The sequence below is a fragment of the Nilaparvata lugens genome, chromosome 7 (assembly GCF_014356525.2).
Source record: "Nilaparvata lugens isolate BPH chromosome 7, ASM1435652v1, whole genome shotgun sequence".
Classification (NCBI taxonomy): Eukaryota; Metazoa; Arthropoda; class Insecta; order Hemiptera; family Delphacidae; genus Nilaparvata; species Nilaparvata lugens.
Window position 1 is genome coordinate 20,215,192 of NC_052510.1, and position 15,898 is coordinate 20,231,089.

At 35.9% G+C, this 15,898-nt stretch overlaps 1 protein-coding gene across 1 annotated transcript in view; it reads right to left on the reverse strand.

Moving 5' to 3' along the window:
• LOC111044533 (ecdysone-induced protein 74EF) overlaps positions 1–15,898 on the reverse strand; it is a 257,567-nt gene that overhangs the window by 5,126 nt on the left and 236,543 nt on the right. Inside the window, exons 8-9 of the mRNA XM_039432316.1 lie at positions 1,713–1,991; positions 920–1,112 (exon numbers count right to left, since the gene is read on the reverse strand). Of these exons, the coding sequence (XP_039288250.1) occupies positions 920–1,112; positions 1,713–1,991 (472 nt within the window). The remainder of the gene's footprint in view (positions 1–919; positions 1,113–1,712; positions 1,992–15,898) is intronic.

Consider the following 15,898-nt stretch of genomic DNA (forward strand, 5'->3'; position numbering starts at 1 on the left):
CTATAGAATAGTTGGCTGGAAGCCAATGGCCACACTATTACTGAATACATCATTTGAATAAATACTCATATAAAGTAAGTGAATGAATACTTCATTGAGAGAAAAAATCATCACTCGCATTTCTACGTTAGAAATAGAAATTTGAAAGTTGAATAAAAAACTGTAACAAATAGAACCCTTCAAAGAGAAAAGAAGCATGATATAGCAAGTATACGAGGGTAATAAACTACTTTTGTAGAAGGCTATTATTTTATCACACACTAGTTTTCACGTCTTGGCAGTGATCTTTCGATTGTAAACCAGATCTGAACCATTGTTGATTCATGCCAAAATATGTGAAGAATTTTACTGTTCATTCAGTCAAACTTGATTCAAGCCTCCAGGAGGGTTGAGCTTAGTATGAAAGAGCGGCCCTAATTTACACAACTCCACTCACTACAGATTCATTTGAATCCATGTTTTGACTCAATAATAATCGTATTAAATCCAATTCCAATCACTTCCTGGATTTATCTGCATTCCTGTCCACCTTGAGAATAAATTTCAGCATTGGTTTCCTAATTTATTATTCCACAAAAACTATAACGTGCTACCTGCTACAGATTGTTTTACAACTGTACTTTTGTACCGTTCATTATACCGGTATCTATTTTTATGTCACCGCCTAAATTGTTCTTTGTCACACATTATTCATTCTCGATTATTACAATTCCAAATTGGAAATTTTTTGTCGCTCAGAATATAGCTTTTGCCAAAATATCCAAGTATTAGTGATCTCGAGTGATTAATAATTTCAACAACTAAAATAAACGACTTTGAAATTACCATCTTGGAATCCAGAATATGATACCTACATTATTATAATTGAATACAGAAAGGTAGAATAAAAAAAAAATGGGTTTTTAAATTCTGAAATTACCTTAGCGCTCTACCCATGGTCTCGTAGTTCATGTCAGGCTTATTTTTGTGTAGACCCCATAGTCTGGAGACGGCTTTGGAGTCGACCAGCTTGAAGACGCCCTTCTCGCGGTTGGTCCACTTGATGTACCGCGGACAGTACTCTCGGTTTTGTAGAAGCTTCAGCAGAAATTCCCACAGATATGTCGTTGAACCTGCAACAATTCACGAAAAATTAGTTTGAGCACTAATAAATTTCAATGGAGCAGAAGAAGAAAAATAGGAAAAAGCAGTTCAGGGGCATTCACGAAGAAATATTGCCTAATATTAAATTACCTATGTGGTAATTCCATATTGGGGCCTAATCATATGTATATTATTACTTTCTTCATGTATTAAAATTCTTAATTATTAATCCTAATACTCATTCAATTGTGAAGATGATGTCATGAACCCTATAAATAAATTGTGAGAAGAAATTCACTGCTACCAACAAAATATACTATTTTTAATATTCAGTAGGAGCTCGACTGTATAACAATTTCATTTGATTTTTTATAGGGTTTTGTTTGGAGTATCTCTATATTTTGAGCAAATTGAGTAGAAATGTTCCTTCTCCTACTCTCACTGGCTTACAAATTATTACCAGTTGTTACGTCATCCAATAAATTTTGTCTTATTGAATAAGAGAATTTTGTGTTCAATTGTTCGAGTTGGATTATAATATTTACTGGATACCAGATTATGAATGATACATAATCCAATACGGTATGATGCTGACAATGAATGTATTTGAAGAATTGAAGTTGGCCTACCTTCTCTGCTCTTCCTCTTGGCGCCCTGGCCAGGCATGGCGTCACCCGCCACCCGGATGCGCTTCTGCTTCTTCAGTTTGCGCTGAAACCCCATCTCGAGCAGGTAGAAGTCGTCGGCAGCCGTAGAGGATGACGAGGCCGCCGCCTGAATGACAGGCGTCGGAACGCCTGATCCGGGCAGCCGAGGTGGTGACGGCGCCGGGAAGTAGGCGCCCCCGGCAACCCCGGTTTGCGGCGCGCCGCCTAGCGCTGCCATGTAGCTCGCGTAGCCGTCGCTTACTGCGCACACACAAACAAACAACATCAGTTTTTTGTCAATCTATTATTAATACAGTTTAAGTATAAGTTATAATACAGTATAACATAATACTTAAAATACAGTATAAGTTAGCAATGAAAATTTGATACAGTAGCTGCCAATATACAATATTTTCTCTATTCTCCACTATCAAATCACTATCATTAGTCATCACAATATATTATAACATATATTTTGAATTGCTGAGGACAAAGCAACATGAAGCCTAGGCTTGTGCGAAGGGAGGGATGATGCAGGAAGAAAGTATTTCTCCCAAATTAAAAAAGTTCTAAAGTTGAGTGGAACTTTCATGAGTTCAATTAACCTCATATAAGGCATACGGTAAGCAAGTTTTATTAGAATTTGGGAGTCTTGTATAATACGAAATCATTTAGAATCAATCTTATTTAATGTAATTACTGATATGCAATAATCTTATCCCAAAGATTCAAGATTAAGATTCCAAATTCTATATTATGTTATTCAAGATTATGAGATCTCAGTCCCTGATCTTCCCCAATCCAAAATCTCAACAAAGAACAGAAGCATCGATTAAAAAAACTTAGATTATTTGTCTCTGACAGTAGTTAATGTACTTTCTAAAAATGCTTGTGACCTTTCAGACAGTGTCTGACATCCAACTATTCAGTGGCAAGATATTTGGGAGCATTTGGTAAAGAGGCATCATGTAAAAGCAGTGGACTCCATTTAGCGCCCAAGTACTGACAACAGTAGGTAACTGGAGGAGAATGAGCCTGCCCTGTGCTGGAATCCAGTGTCTGAGGTTAGGGACAGGCATTTGTCTATTTGCGTCACTAAACTCTGTCGTCTTCCGTTCACCTAAATATAGTCGAGTGATAGAAAGAGAGGAAAAGAAGATAGGAAGAGTGCACTACAAACAACTATTTCGAAAGGATAGACGTTAGAAAGAAAATAAAAAATAGTTGAGCCTAGACTACAATGCACTCACAGCTTCCACTTGCATCATCAAATGCAGTCCCCGACTATCTTCTCTCACTCTCTCTATCTGTCTCGCAAGCTTCCCATCCTTCTTATCAGAGCGTCAAAAAATTCCTAGACCGAATAAATGTCAAGTGCAGAAAAACATGTCTGCATGCTAATTCTGTAACCAACTCTTTGGCGTCAACTAAGCCTCTTTTACAGAAAGGTTTTCTTTAGAGAAACCGAAAAAATCCGGTCAAACACCCAGACTGTCTGCCAAAACACCCAACAGAACCCGACCAAGTAAGCTTGTAAATCTTCTGGTTAGTGCAAAGTAACTGTCTTACTCGAAAATAAACGAGAATTACGTAAATACTGTTCGAAAAGGAGTGGAAAGTGGTACAGAAGATAAATATAACGGAGTAAAGAAAACAGAAAGTTCGACAATATAACTCAAAATTTAAATTTTAGTAAGAATTTATAAACAGATAACGATAAAATGAACTTGCTAATACTAATTTAATACGGAAATCAGATGCAGGTGATGCACTAATGTAGAACAAGTATTTTTGAAAAGAAAAGTTTCGTAATGTAAATGAGAAATGGAGAGTCTTTTAAATTCATCGGATTTTACGAGAAGAAAGTATTAAAAGAATTCGTCCCAGAGTATAACAATAAATTCAATATATTATAAAGAACTAGACACACGATTCAACATTTACTGAATATTGCAATCACTAGCTATTACATGGAAATGGAGGGGGTTTCTACAAGTCCCTAATAAAGTTTTCAATGAAGTCAAAAGAAGATTTTAGATCATTCTAATTCAGCGCCCCAAAATACATAATCTGCCAATAAAAATTCGTTTGGGCCTAAAAACCTACGATTTGAAATACGGTATTACGAAAACAATAAAAAAAACTGTGAAAGTGTAAGAATAACAAAATATTTTGTTATTTCCTTGGAGATTCCAAAATTAATATCAGGGAAATTGAAGTGGTGAGTAGATGGGGAAAATAATTCTGTTACAGTGAGTTTCAGAGTCAGTATTCCCAATGAATATCATCAATGCTCCCCATTCAAGTAATGCTGACAGTTTAAAGTGAATTTGACTGTCGCTGAGCTGGAAGGCACTCCAGTGGCGCTGCGTATGTGCGGTGGCAGTAGGGCGAACTACTCAGTGATTGACCGCCCTCAAGGTCGGCTTAGCTTGGTCAGTGATGCCGGTTGGCGTGTTTCCAGACTCACACTCTCTCACTCGCTCTCACACAAATCATCATTCTTCCACTCTCTTTCTTATTCTCTGATTCTCTTCAGGGAATCACCACCCTTCCAGCAAACGTTATAAACATGGCAGTTTATAGAGGCTCTTTCCCCTTCTAGTTAGTAATCAAATTTCATCTTTTTTCTACCTCACTCAAAACATTTCTACTCTTCCCATCTTTATGCAGTAAATTAAAAATACTTGAACCATGATTACGGAGATAAATGTCGAGAATAGTTTACAAAATTTGGTAGGAAACGACCAGGATAGAATTTCAGTAAATTTCTCATAATATCTAGAAATGAAAATTCATATTCCTTGAATTGCTTGAGAATGGTTAAATTTTGATTGTATTATCGAAACAATCGTTAGTTCAATCTAAGACTCGTTAAATTTCAAACACGAAGCAATTCCCTTTTTATTTAAGTGCATGCAACTTTGGTAAATGAATGAATTGAAGGGAAATGAGTAGAAAATGAATCGTAACTTGAATAATGAGGTATTTAAAAATGTGTGAGATTGTGAATCAATACCATCAATTTTTTTGAATGATATTATGTTGCAATTAATGAATAATGATAATTTGTTTCGCTCATTTCAGAAATAAAATAATGACTGACGACAAACTCATTTTTCTGGTTGTTAATAATAAATTAAGAATACTATTTAAAAATAGATTCATATTTTTATATTATTTTCATTGAATAACACTAATCTTGAGAAGAGATCATCATACATACAAATGATTTACAAAATGCTTGTAATGCGAATATTATTTGCAATTATGATTGCAAATACTGTATCCTATTAGTTGAGTGTTTTTCAGGTGAGCAGTATAGAACTTAGTTGAACTAAAACCAAGACTAACGCAGTGGGAGGTGAAAAAGAAGTAAGAAAAGAGAAGATGACGATAATGAGGAATGAAAAGGAGAAGGAGAAGTGGAAGAAGGAGAAGCAGGAAAAGTGACTCGCTGAATAAACAACAAGCTGAAACAAGGTAGAGAGTGACGAAAATATGGAGAGAAGTCAAACCAGCCAGACTTGCAACATGGTGGGTACAATACAGAACGTTTTGTGCTGCTTAAAAGATATTCAGAGCCAAGTCCAAAGCGAGAAGCGCAAAGTTGTCGTGGGTGACATGAGGGGAGTGGGGGGTGAGGATTTACAAAAGGGGCACGGGGGACTAGCAGAACAGACTTCAAGGTCGCTAGGCGTTACTGAGACGCTTCAGATTTTTAAGCAGTGTGTGCAACAGAGAAGAATAATGTTTGAAACGTTGGGAGCAACAGAGAAGAAAAACGTGGGAGAAGGTAGAGACGAAACAAGTAGGATGGCAAGGAAGGAAATTGTGCGGACTCTCGAGACTGTTCAAACATTTTGCACATCCGACAACCAACGTCATCTTTTCAAACATCATCATAATCAACATTAATCATCAAATTCAACATCAAATTTCTCAAATCATTTTTCATGTATACATCATCATCCTTGATTTTTCACTTTTCTTTCTCCTTCGTCTGTTTCTGCTCCTTCTCATTTTATTCCTACTTCATCATTTTTCCTTCTACCTCCACTTCCAATTTCACCCCATCATCCCCCTTTCCCTTCTTACGTCATCCTAGCTTAGTTGATGTTCATCGTCACCATCAACTTGAAAACAAGATCTGGAAATTTTAACCGCGTCTATTCCTAAGCAACTCAACTAATAAGTTAATCAAGATCATCATCATTATAATAAACATGAGGCGGTGGGATGAAAAGCTACAAGACTGGTTACCGCCAAAAGCTACCATTTTCGTGTGTGCAGTCCTCAGTATCTTACACATTCAGCAGTATATGTCCGATGAATTTCATGCTTGAGAATACAGAAAAGCTGTATGTTAGCAAACGAGATACAAGTTGCTACTTGCTAGCACTCGTGTTTCACAACACGCGACCCTCAACTCGCCCTGATACCTAGTATTGTGAGAGTTTATTATTCTTGCATCGTTCAAATCAAGAACACACAGTATGTTGCTGAACGTTTTGTTCGTCGTTCTGAATTATAGTGCAAGATATAATGAGGTGAACAGATAGAATGCTTTACGCCTAACCTATAAAAGAAGACATAGGTTACGCCTAACCTATGTCATTTAGAAGACATCTATCATTTCACGTTCGACTAATACTGGGAGCATTATAAGTTTATCTATAAGATAAATACTATACTAAGATAATGTCCTTACCAATTGATAAGTCACTCAAACTGGCATTTTGAAATGAGAAATTAACAGTCCCTTCAATTAGACTTTATGCCTAACAACTTTATTAAACATAAAAATCAACTACTAATCCACTGAATCCACTTGATCTTAAGTGAATCAATATATTTTGTAGTAATACAAATGAGAATATCTATAACGGTATAGTCGTGACTAATGTTCAAGTTTGTTCAAGATATGATTGGTATGATTAACCAGATTATTATACTATCATCATGATCAGTATTTAGTTTTTCACCATATCAAACTCCTGAAATTGAACCAGATGAATTGAGTTAACGTAACGCCAAAGGGCAGAAAATGTGAGAATAGATACAGTACGTGATTTGAAGTCAATCGGAAACTTATCACGTCTTGATAGAAGTGTGATTGAGGCAAGGAAGAAGGGGGAAAATGGGAGTTGAAATCTGATTGAAACGAAGGAGCAAAAAATACGAAAGTAGAGATAGTTGCGAAGAAGAAGAAGGGGAAATTGCAGATCACGGATAAAAAGAAGGAGGGGAAGAAGGAAGAAGACACGAGAACAAAAATAAAAATCCAAAGCGCGCGTTGCGTTTCCTCCTATAATGTCGTCAACATATTATGGCGCGACGGTACTTTTATAAGTTTAATGGCAAACTCATACCAACACACACTCACACATGGCGGAATTGGTTGCCCCTTTCAAGAAAGCGGGGGTGGGGGGAGAAAAGGGGGATTGGCAGCCAAGCGTGGATCAAAGTACCTCTGACATTGAGGAAGGTCAGTGAATCGTCGCAAGGCCAGGGTTGAGTTCTGCTTGCTTCTGCGCATGCGTAAGTCTTTCTTCTACTCTCACACCATTTTTCCAATAACAAAATAAAATTAACCTCCCTCTGCTCTGCTCTGTATGGTCCTGTATAGAATTGATACTAAACTAGTAGTACATGGAATCAGTACTTGATTGCAGACTATAAAATGTGCTTCATTACACAAGAGGTAAATAAAGTTGTTATTGAATTCACAAGCAATACATTCTAGATGACATAAATCAATACCGGGACTGACTGGTATATCATTTATAGACCTTGAAATGATAGACTTATAAGCTCATAACTGAGAGATTCATTCCTCTGAAAAAGTAATTTTCCATGTCCAATCAAATATGAAATGAGAAAATTAATTGAATGAAATATACTGTTATTGAAAAGGCAAAGTTAGGTGTAAAATGTCTTCTCTAGCATTTAATCTTATCTAATTACAGTAGAGAACATATTTAACTGCAGCAACAGTATTTATATATTTTCAGATTACTATAGGCATAACTTTTTCTATACTCGCAGCATTTCTACTTAGAAAACACACCCTCTGCTTTTACAATATTTTCACTGTAACCACACACAGTAACTACAATCGTAGTAGTTTATTCTAGCTTCCATTTCGGTGTCCGTTATTTGACAGTGCGTAGAAGTGTTGGAAGCTTTGCCTTGTGGTAGCCAGCCTGTCGTGGTGGGAAAACTTAATTGGAGGAAAGCAGTGTAGTGGTGGTAGCAGCGTGATTGCTTTCGTTACGGTTATGGACAGGAATTAAGGAACCCACCATAACCCAACTCTACAAGACAGTGATGCGTTCTGCCGTGGACTCAAATGCCCATCCTCGCATTAAATAGAGTGAAACGAATGGAACATCGTAATGTCATGTTTCCTTCCGTCAGGGCTTATTGAGGAATACAACTCTACATGACTAAGATGACTAGAATTATTCTTCATTTTAGTTGGTTAAGCCCAGAATATAAAGGTTCATTTCATTCCAAATCTTGATATTTCTTTCCATTTTCAAAGATTTCAATCAATCTTGTAATTTACATTTTTTCCTTTCAAGATCAGCTATAATGTGATTGGCTGATAATTTTACACAATCACAATATTCATTGTAATACTCGACTATTACTATCTCATCTAGCTACTAAAAGATATTACTCTTAAACTCAAGCTCACTTGAGTAAAACTGATTCTTCGTTTCATTTGATTCTCAATCTCAACTACAGCTTTTTCTCTACAGCTACAGAAATAAGCTCCCAATTCTTAGCACTTTGTTTCCTAGCGTTATTATAGCCACTGATTAATTATTATAATTGGGGCTGTCAGGGTGTTTCCTAGCAGTGCTTGTACCAACATGTTGCTCGTTTCCACATGACCGCTTCCTTTTGCTTCTTCTTCTTCTTTCTTCTCTCATCATCATATTCGTTTTTCTAGCCACGTACACAATGACAATCCCCCACTGATTTCTACTTCTTTTTCATCCTTACTCTTTCCTATAATTCTTTCAAATTAATCTTTTTTTCTTCTGCTAGTTCCTGCATCGTTTTCTGTTCATCTTCAACTCCCTTCTCTCTTACTCTCCCACCTTCTCATTTGCTGATTCCTGATTTCTTCATCTCTCACATCTTGTTTTCTCATCATAATTTTTTTCAACGCAATGTTTCTTCCTTATTTCATTCCGTTTTCAGCCTCCTCATACCTATTTATTATCCTCCACATACTATTTTCATTTCTCGTCATTTGTTTCCTCTGCTTTTTGTCGTCTTTTTCTTTTCCATATTCAGCAGCACACCATTGAGTATGTACTTTTGAATATTTCTTCTAGTTTTCTTCCTTTTTAATCTCTTTTTGACTTCGTAGTCTCCTCTATCTCCTATACCCTCCTTCATTGTTTTTTCCTTCTTCCTCCTTATCATCCTACTTCCCTCCTACTCTCAACACATTTTTGTTCTTTTCCTCAACGTCTTTTTGTTCTTGTCCTCAACGTCTATCATCTTCGCATTTTATTTCTTGTTCCGTCTCCCTCATTTTCTCCAATCACCACCACCTTCCTCCTCTTAATTCTCTCCTACTTCTTATTCTCCTCCTCCTCATCCTCTCCTCCCTCTCACTCTCCTTTTCTCATCCTCATCCTCTCCTCCCTTTTATTCTCCTCCTTCTCCTCCTCCTCCTTCTCCTGCTTGTCCCCAACTCCCCAATACACCTCCCAACATTCTCTACCTTTGTTTCTGCGTTTCCTAGAAGCAAAGCTCACAACAAAAGAAGATGGACTCCTGGGATGGAGGGAGGACCGCGAGTGTGCAGGCCAGGAGTAGAACAACGGAAATGCCAGACCAGGGGACAGGGGAACAAGGGGGGAAATAAGGGGGCCAAGTTTTACCTTGAGCCACGCCAAGAGCCATTGACCAGGAAACTGCCGGAGTTCTGGCCTTGCAGCCCACGCGACAAAATTTACCCCCTCCCCTCTCATAATCAAACCCTCCCCTCCACCCAACAATCCCCAAACATGCGAAAACACACCAATGCAAAGTTATCGAACCTGACTTCTTGGTTGGAGATGCAAAATATCCCATCTACAGAAACTTATAGCAAAATTTAATACAGTACAAATTCAAATTCAGTCAAAGAGATTTTGACTATTTTATTTACTTTTTTCATTTATTAAACAATGATAAAAAAACATAATCATAAAATGATTGGAAATGGAAAACCAGGCTTATAGCCGTTACGATTCGTTACAAATATGATGATGACTTATCCTTATTTTTCAAGATTGTACTTTCTAAGTTTATTTATTGATTGAATGGGATTCACAACTAAATTCGAATTTATAGAAATTGTCTCAACGTCCTTCTTGTTATATACTTATAAGTTTCCTGTAACTCTTCAAAGCAAAGGAGGTTATGCTTCCTCCTAGTTGAGATAAAAATAAACAGAGCCGGATATTATGTAAAGACTATTCCTCCGAATTTCTCGTTTAGATAGAAGTTTGATGGGAATTATTATTATAGAGTGAGTCATATGAATGAGTTAATGAGATCCTAGTACTGCTATTATAAACCTGATCAGTAACAAGTATGAAGTGTGTTGTTATTATTTGAGATATGTATCTTTTCAGTTGTTATTTTCCATTATTTAGAGCTCTTACACTACTGTCAGTTAATGAGAAATACGCCATAAAAATGGATTCACATGCATAAATTATTATACAATTCTCAGTAGGCTTCATAAACACATAATTTGAAGGAATATTGTAAGAGCTATTTCTTACAACAAAAATTTGAACCAAGTGAACAATTAAAAATATTGCACTAAACTATTTCTGAATAACTCTCTTGTAACACGTAAAATGTACTTTCTGAAGAGCCTAGTTAATTAGTGAGGTAGATGCTACCTCAAATGGCCAGTGGGCCATAATTATAATTTTATATTTTGCAAATCCATTATCAAGTATGCAAATGAATTACAATGGTTCTATTTCAAGAGGAATCACCTTGTGTCTATCCATTTACAATAATGCTTTTGAGAGATCCTCTTGAAATAATTGCAGGCATTTTTATACTTGAATCATCAACTCAAAATTTATCTACAGGAAATAACAGAAATATCTGATCTAGAAATTCAAATACTTAACATTGCCAAAAATTCATTTGGATAGAGTGGGATTAATGTGAGGCTCCGATCAATGGAAACCATGTTTTTAATTTATGAAAAATTCTCAGAATTGCAAAAAAGGGAAATTGTTATTGTAAAGGGAATATTTTTAAGAGACTGAAATTTTCGTCAGTGATTAACAAAACTTTAATCTGGATATTAAACAATAAGAATACGTCAATTGAATATCAATAACAATTAATTTTAATAGACATTGCCAGGCTCGTCTCATGACGACTTATTTTCATCTCAAGGCTAAGGTCAAGCTACTATGGAAAACCAATTTTGATTTTCAATTTTTTCCTAGTCGTTTCGATACTTTTTGTCGTATTTTATCTGTTTAAAGGTCAGGGCTCAGGGGTAATGACTGTCTTCCTCTTGACGAAGATCCGGCATTTCTCGCTTTTTCTGTTCAAACTGAAACTTCTTTCCATTATCATCTACATACATTAGTGGATTCGACACACGCTTCGTCAATTTCAATCATTTTACAGTCATCAATATTTTTTATTGAAATCAATAACGCACATAAACGTAAAAAACCGTTCTAAATTTTTGACCATCAAGAATTAATGAATATTTATTTGAGATTGGATCGTTGGAATTGATTTTGATCATAAATTAAAGTTTTATTCAACTGTTTTATAAAATTCAGTGGAACAGTTTGAAGAAATTTGAAACTATCTGCAAGTGTTGATAACTAATGAAAAATGTAACAATTAAGAGGTTGCTGTTGAAACCGACAACTACGTAGATAGAAATGAAAATTTGTTTTGTTTGAAGAAAATACATTCATTTATTTTACATATTACAGGTAAACAGGTCATAGAAATCGTTAGGTGAATTATAGTAGTTTGGAAGCAAAGTTAGTTGAATTAACACGTAGCAACTCCTAAAAAGTGAGCAATTTATAGTATTTTCTCAAATTATTGGTTAAATATTTTTATCATTATTATAGCACCAAGTTGGAGACAAATAGACTAATAGAGTAGTCATGTTACTTGGATCTTGTATTGGAATAAATATTCAAACTATGAAAAAATAGAAATAGCTTGGAGCATTCGGAATATTGGAAGCAATTCATTACATAGATCTTGAACGATTTCACAATGAATACGTTCAATTCAATAAATTGAAATAATTTTTCTAATAGTGAGAAAATTGTAACTAAATGTGTGGGATTTTCAAATTTTCCTTGCCCTCTGCTTGCCATTGAAATAGCGACAACTATAATAATAACGGGAGTAATTCAAAAATCTATAGTTAACAGCTATTGAAATAATGAAAAATAAAAATAGAGCACGTCTTGCCCCTGAGCTAGCAGCCTTCAAATCAAGAATGATTACATCAACATAAATGTGACCAAGAAATAACAACGATTACATAAGCAAAATGTATTGCCTGCATTGTACGTTCGGAATGAGTTGAATAACTTTTTATTGATAACAAAAGATCACCTGCATGTAATCTTGAACTTGAATTACAGCGTTCACTTGAATAGTGTACACAAATGGAAACTATTATTTAAATTCTATTAAATAAGTAATGAGTGAATGTTGATGGATTGTATAGGGCTAATAGGCGATTATAAATGAAGGAGTATTACAATGTGTCTATTGCATACTTGTACATGTGAAACAACGTGAACTCATATAAAATGTTGAAATTTGAGGAAAATATGATACCCAGGTTTATTTCGTCATGACTGTACAGCTAGTGGGTCAAAAAGCTGGATGCTGGATCACTTGAACCGGTTCCCGAGAGAACACGCAAGAATGACTAGTTTTGTAAACGGACGTGTTTTTACGGTAAAGGAAAGGTCCGAATAGCTGTAATAACATTAAAATTTAACACCACGACCACACGTACCAGTAATTGCACGTACTGTACTTCACAGTTTTGCAGCGTTTTTTGTTCATGGCAAATGGAGCCTGGCATGAATTCGGAGGCGAATTTTGACTACAAGCGGGATAAAAACGTTTATAAACTCCGGGATTACCTCATGCAACCGTAGTATGAGATGGAAGTAAAATTTTGTAAGCTTATTTATGGGACAGTATGGCTCAATCTTTTGGAACAGAACAAGATTTAAAAAATCTCGATCCTATATTCCATATGCGTATATATAGTTCATCTGAGGATAATATTTTCAAGTTCAAAATATGTACAGTTTCATAGCAAAACCTCTAGTTTTTTTTCTTCTTCTCAAGTTGGAATAGTTTACGAAGACCTACTTGTTATACTCATACTAGATAAAAAGATATTTTCTAGTACAAAAATGAATTAAAAAGGACCTTCACATGAAGTTGTATTTGATGATCGTTTCAGGCAGATTCTTTCTGTTCCAGAGATATGACACAACCCAAAAGATTTAGATTGTTTGTATGAATTGGAGATTGAACAATTTGTGGAATATATAATTATGTATTCTTGTGTTTTTCCGAAAATTGAATTTTTTATATTCTCATCACCTATTTACAGCATTACTTGAATTAAAATGTGAGTACACCACTCTAAATCAGAATGTTTAGGGATAAACGATACAAGTAACTCATACTTGATTGCTTGATATTACGATACTCCATTATCATGAATTACTGTATCCATCCAGCGATGTATTTCTAATTCAGGTGTATCTGTTAAAAAAGCATTGTACTCGATACTCGATACTACATCCATGAATGTATGTACAGTAGTAGCATCACAATCGAACACCTCAACAATTTAATTTTCAGTTCACAATTAGAGCGAGATGGAAACCATTTCAATTGTTTAGTCGTTCTCTAATTACTTCACAGACACCTTCAGAACAAACCAAGAAGCGGAAGCAAATTTTCAAGTTTTGTGTAGGGCTGTCCAACCAAAATAGCCGCTGGTTTGTGAACGAGCGTGCGCGAGTTGCTAGAGAGAGAGAGAGAGAGTGAAAAAATATAATGGACAACACATAGCAATTGAAGAGAAGAGCGAGAAAAGAATGGACAACACACAGCAATTGTAGGGAGTGGAAAGAGAGGTTGAAGAGAGTGAGAGTAATGACGCGCACAAAAAGGGGACACAGAAGGGGGTGAGGGGGGACACGAGTTGAAGATCCCGCTTCAAGGTCAGCAAGCACAAGTCGTTGGGGGGATTACAGCGGGGGGAAGACTGACGTTCAAGTAGCATCCGGCCTTAATTCCCCTCCACCGCCACTCCATCACCCCAACAACCCATCCCAACTTCATCATCAACAAGAAGACAACATGAGACAGACACCTCCAGCATAGCTCAGTTTTTCTCGAAAAAGAAACAACACAACAGTTTGAGAGTTGCTACTATGCTAGGATTGGTCGGCTGGTGATTGGCTCCCTTGTTTGTAGCACCGAGACAACGTAGCTGAGAGTGGCGCGCAAATTCTGCAAATAATATGGCGGGAATACGCGTTTCCTCAAATTAATGAAGCAGCATTTCCTGGTTATGTAACTGGTTGCTTTGGGCCAGCATCAAAAAATATTATAGGGCTGTGCCAATTTTGAAATGTTTGAGACTAGCCAAATGATGTTTTAGCAGGAGATGTTTTAACAACGAGAAAGTTCTAAAACTTCAAACAAAAGCTTGGAAAGCTAATGATGTTTTGAATGTAAACAATATTTAGTACACCAGAATATGAGAATGATGATGTGATATACATAATAAAATTTCTGTATGCATTTCTAGCAATATCGTAATATGTAATATCGTAATGATAATCGTACATACTGTAATGAAGTGTTGGAAATTTATAAAGAGCGGATTATACGGATCTAGTCAATTTATTAAAAAGTGGAAGTAGTCTCGATTCGAATTGAAGGTACCTTAATTTTTCTAATAAAATTTATTGTATGATTGAAATATTTCAACTATAAGCGAGAAGGAAGTAAAGATGAAAACAGAAAATAATCATTCAGTTCACTCAAGTTCTAAAAGTAGGAAGAATCTTCATATTATCATGGACCAGATATAGTAACTATGGGAATTACATTTCAAATACCTGATTGAATCCTTTCAACCAGACGGAAAATTGAATAGGTTTCAAGTAATTCAATCACGGCTGAAAAAGGAATATAGAGAAGAACATGATGGTAATTACGATATGATATCATTTACAGGGGATTTTCAGATTGCAATTTCACAGAGTAAACGAAAACTTCAGGGGCTGAACTCGCAATACAATCTGATCTGATATCAAGTCACCTAATACTGCTGTATGGGGAATGAAAAAATTGAACGTTTAAATTTTGTAATTTCACACAATTAAATAGCTAATAGGATTAATTAAATGTCAATACTTCCGGCCTGCAAACAGATCCACCAGAAATTGGTAAGAGAAACTTTCAGCACACACAAACAGTTTACAGAGTGAGGCAGCTTACACTTAGTTACTCTCACACAGATGAGGAACAAAGAAACGCTTTCAAGATACCATCAAATTTCACGGTTTATGCGAGATTAAAACTGGATTATTCCATAAAATTGAAGCCGTACACCTACTTCTTGACTTGAGGTAACAACTTTCGCAGACAACTTGATGCACTTTCCTCTCAACTTGGAACAAAGTTGCAGGCTAAGTTCTCGGGAGGAAGAGAAAGCCGAAATTATAATGCTGCGGCAACGCCGTTGCAGATTATAGACAACATATATGTTGGTGCAAACGTGCATGCTGCAAATGATAGGGTGGTGGTCAAGGTATGATGGAGATCGCTGTTTTATGTTTTGCGGCGATTGAGATATTTCAACGATCTTCTCAGCCTCAATATTCCAGCTAAAAAATAACTCTCACCTGAATGGACAGATTACTACCCAAGAAACCGATTACCTACTTATCAAGGATTAAGGAAAATTACTGTATACTGACTTTATTACTGTATATACAAGGAATAGAAGCTGATTTCTAATAGAATTACTCCTATAAACTTAAGAATGCGGGGAATAAAGTGTTGAAATAAGGGTTGTGTTTCAATATTTCCTTCTC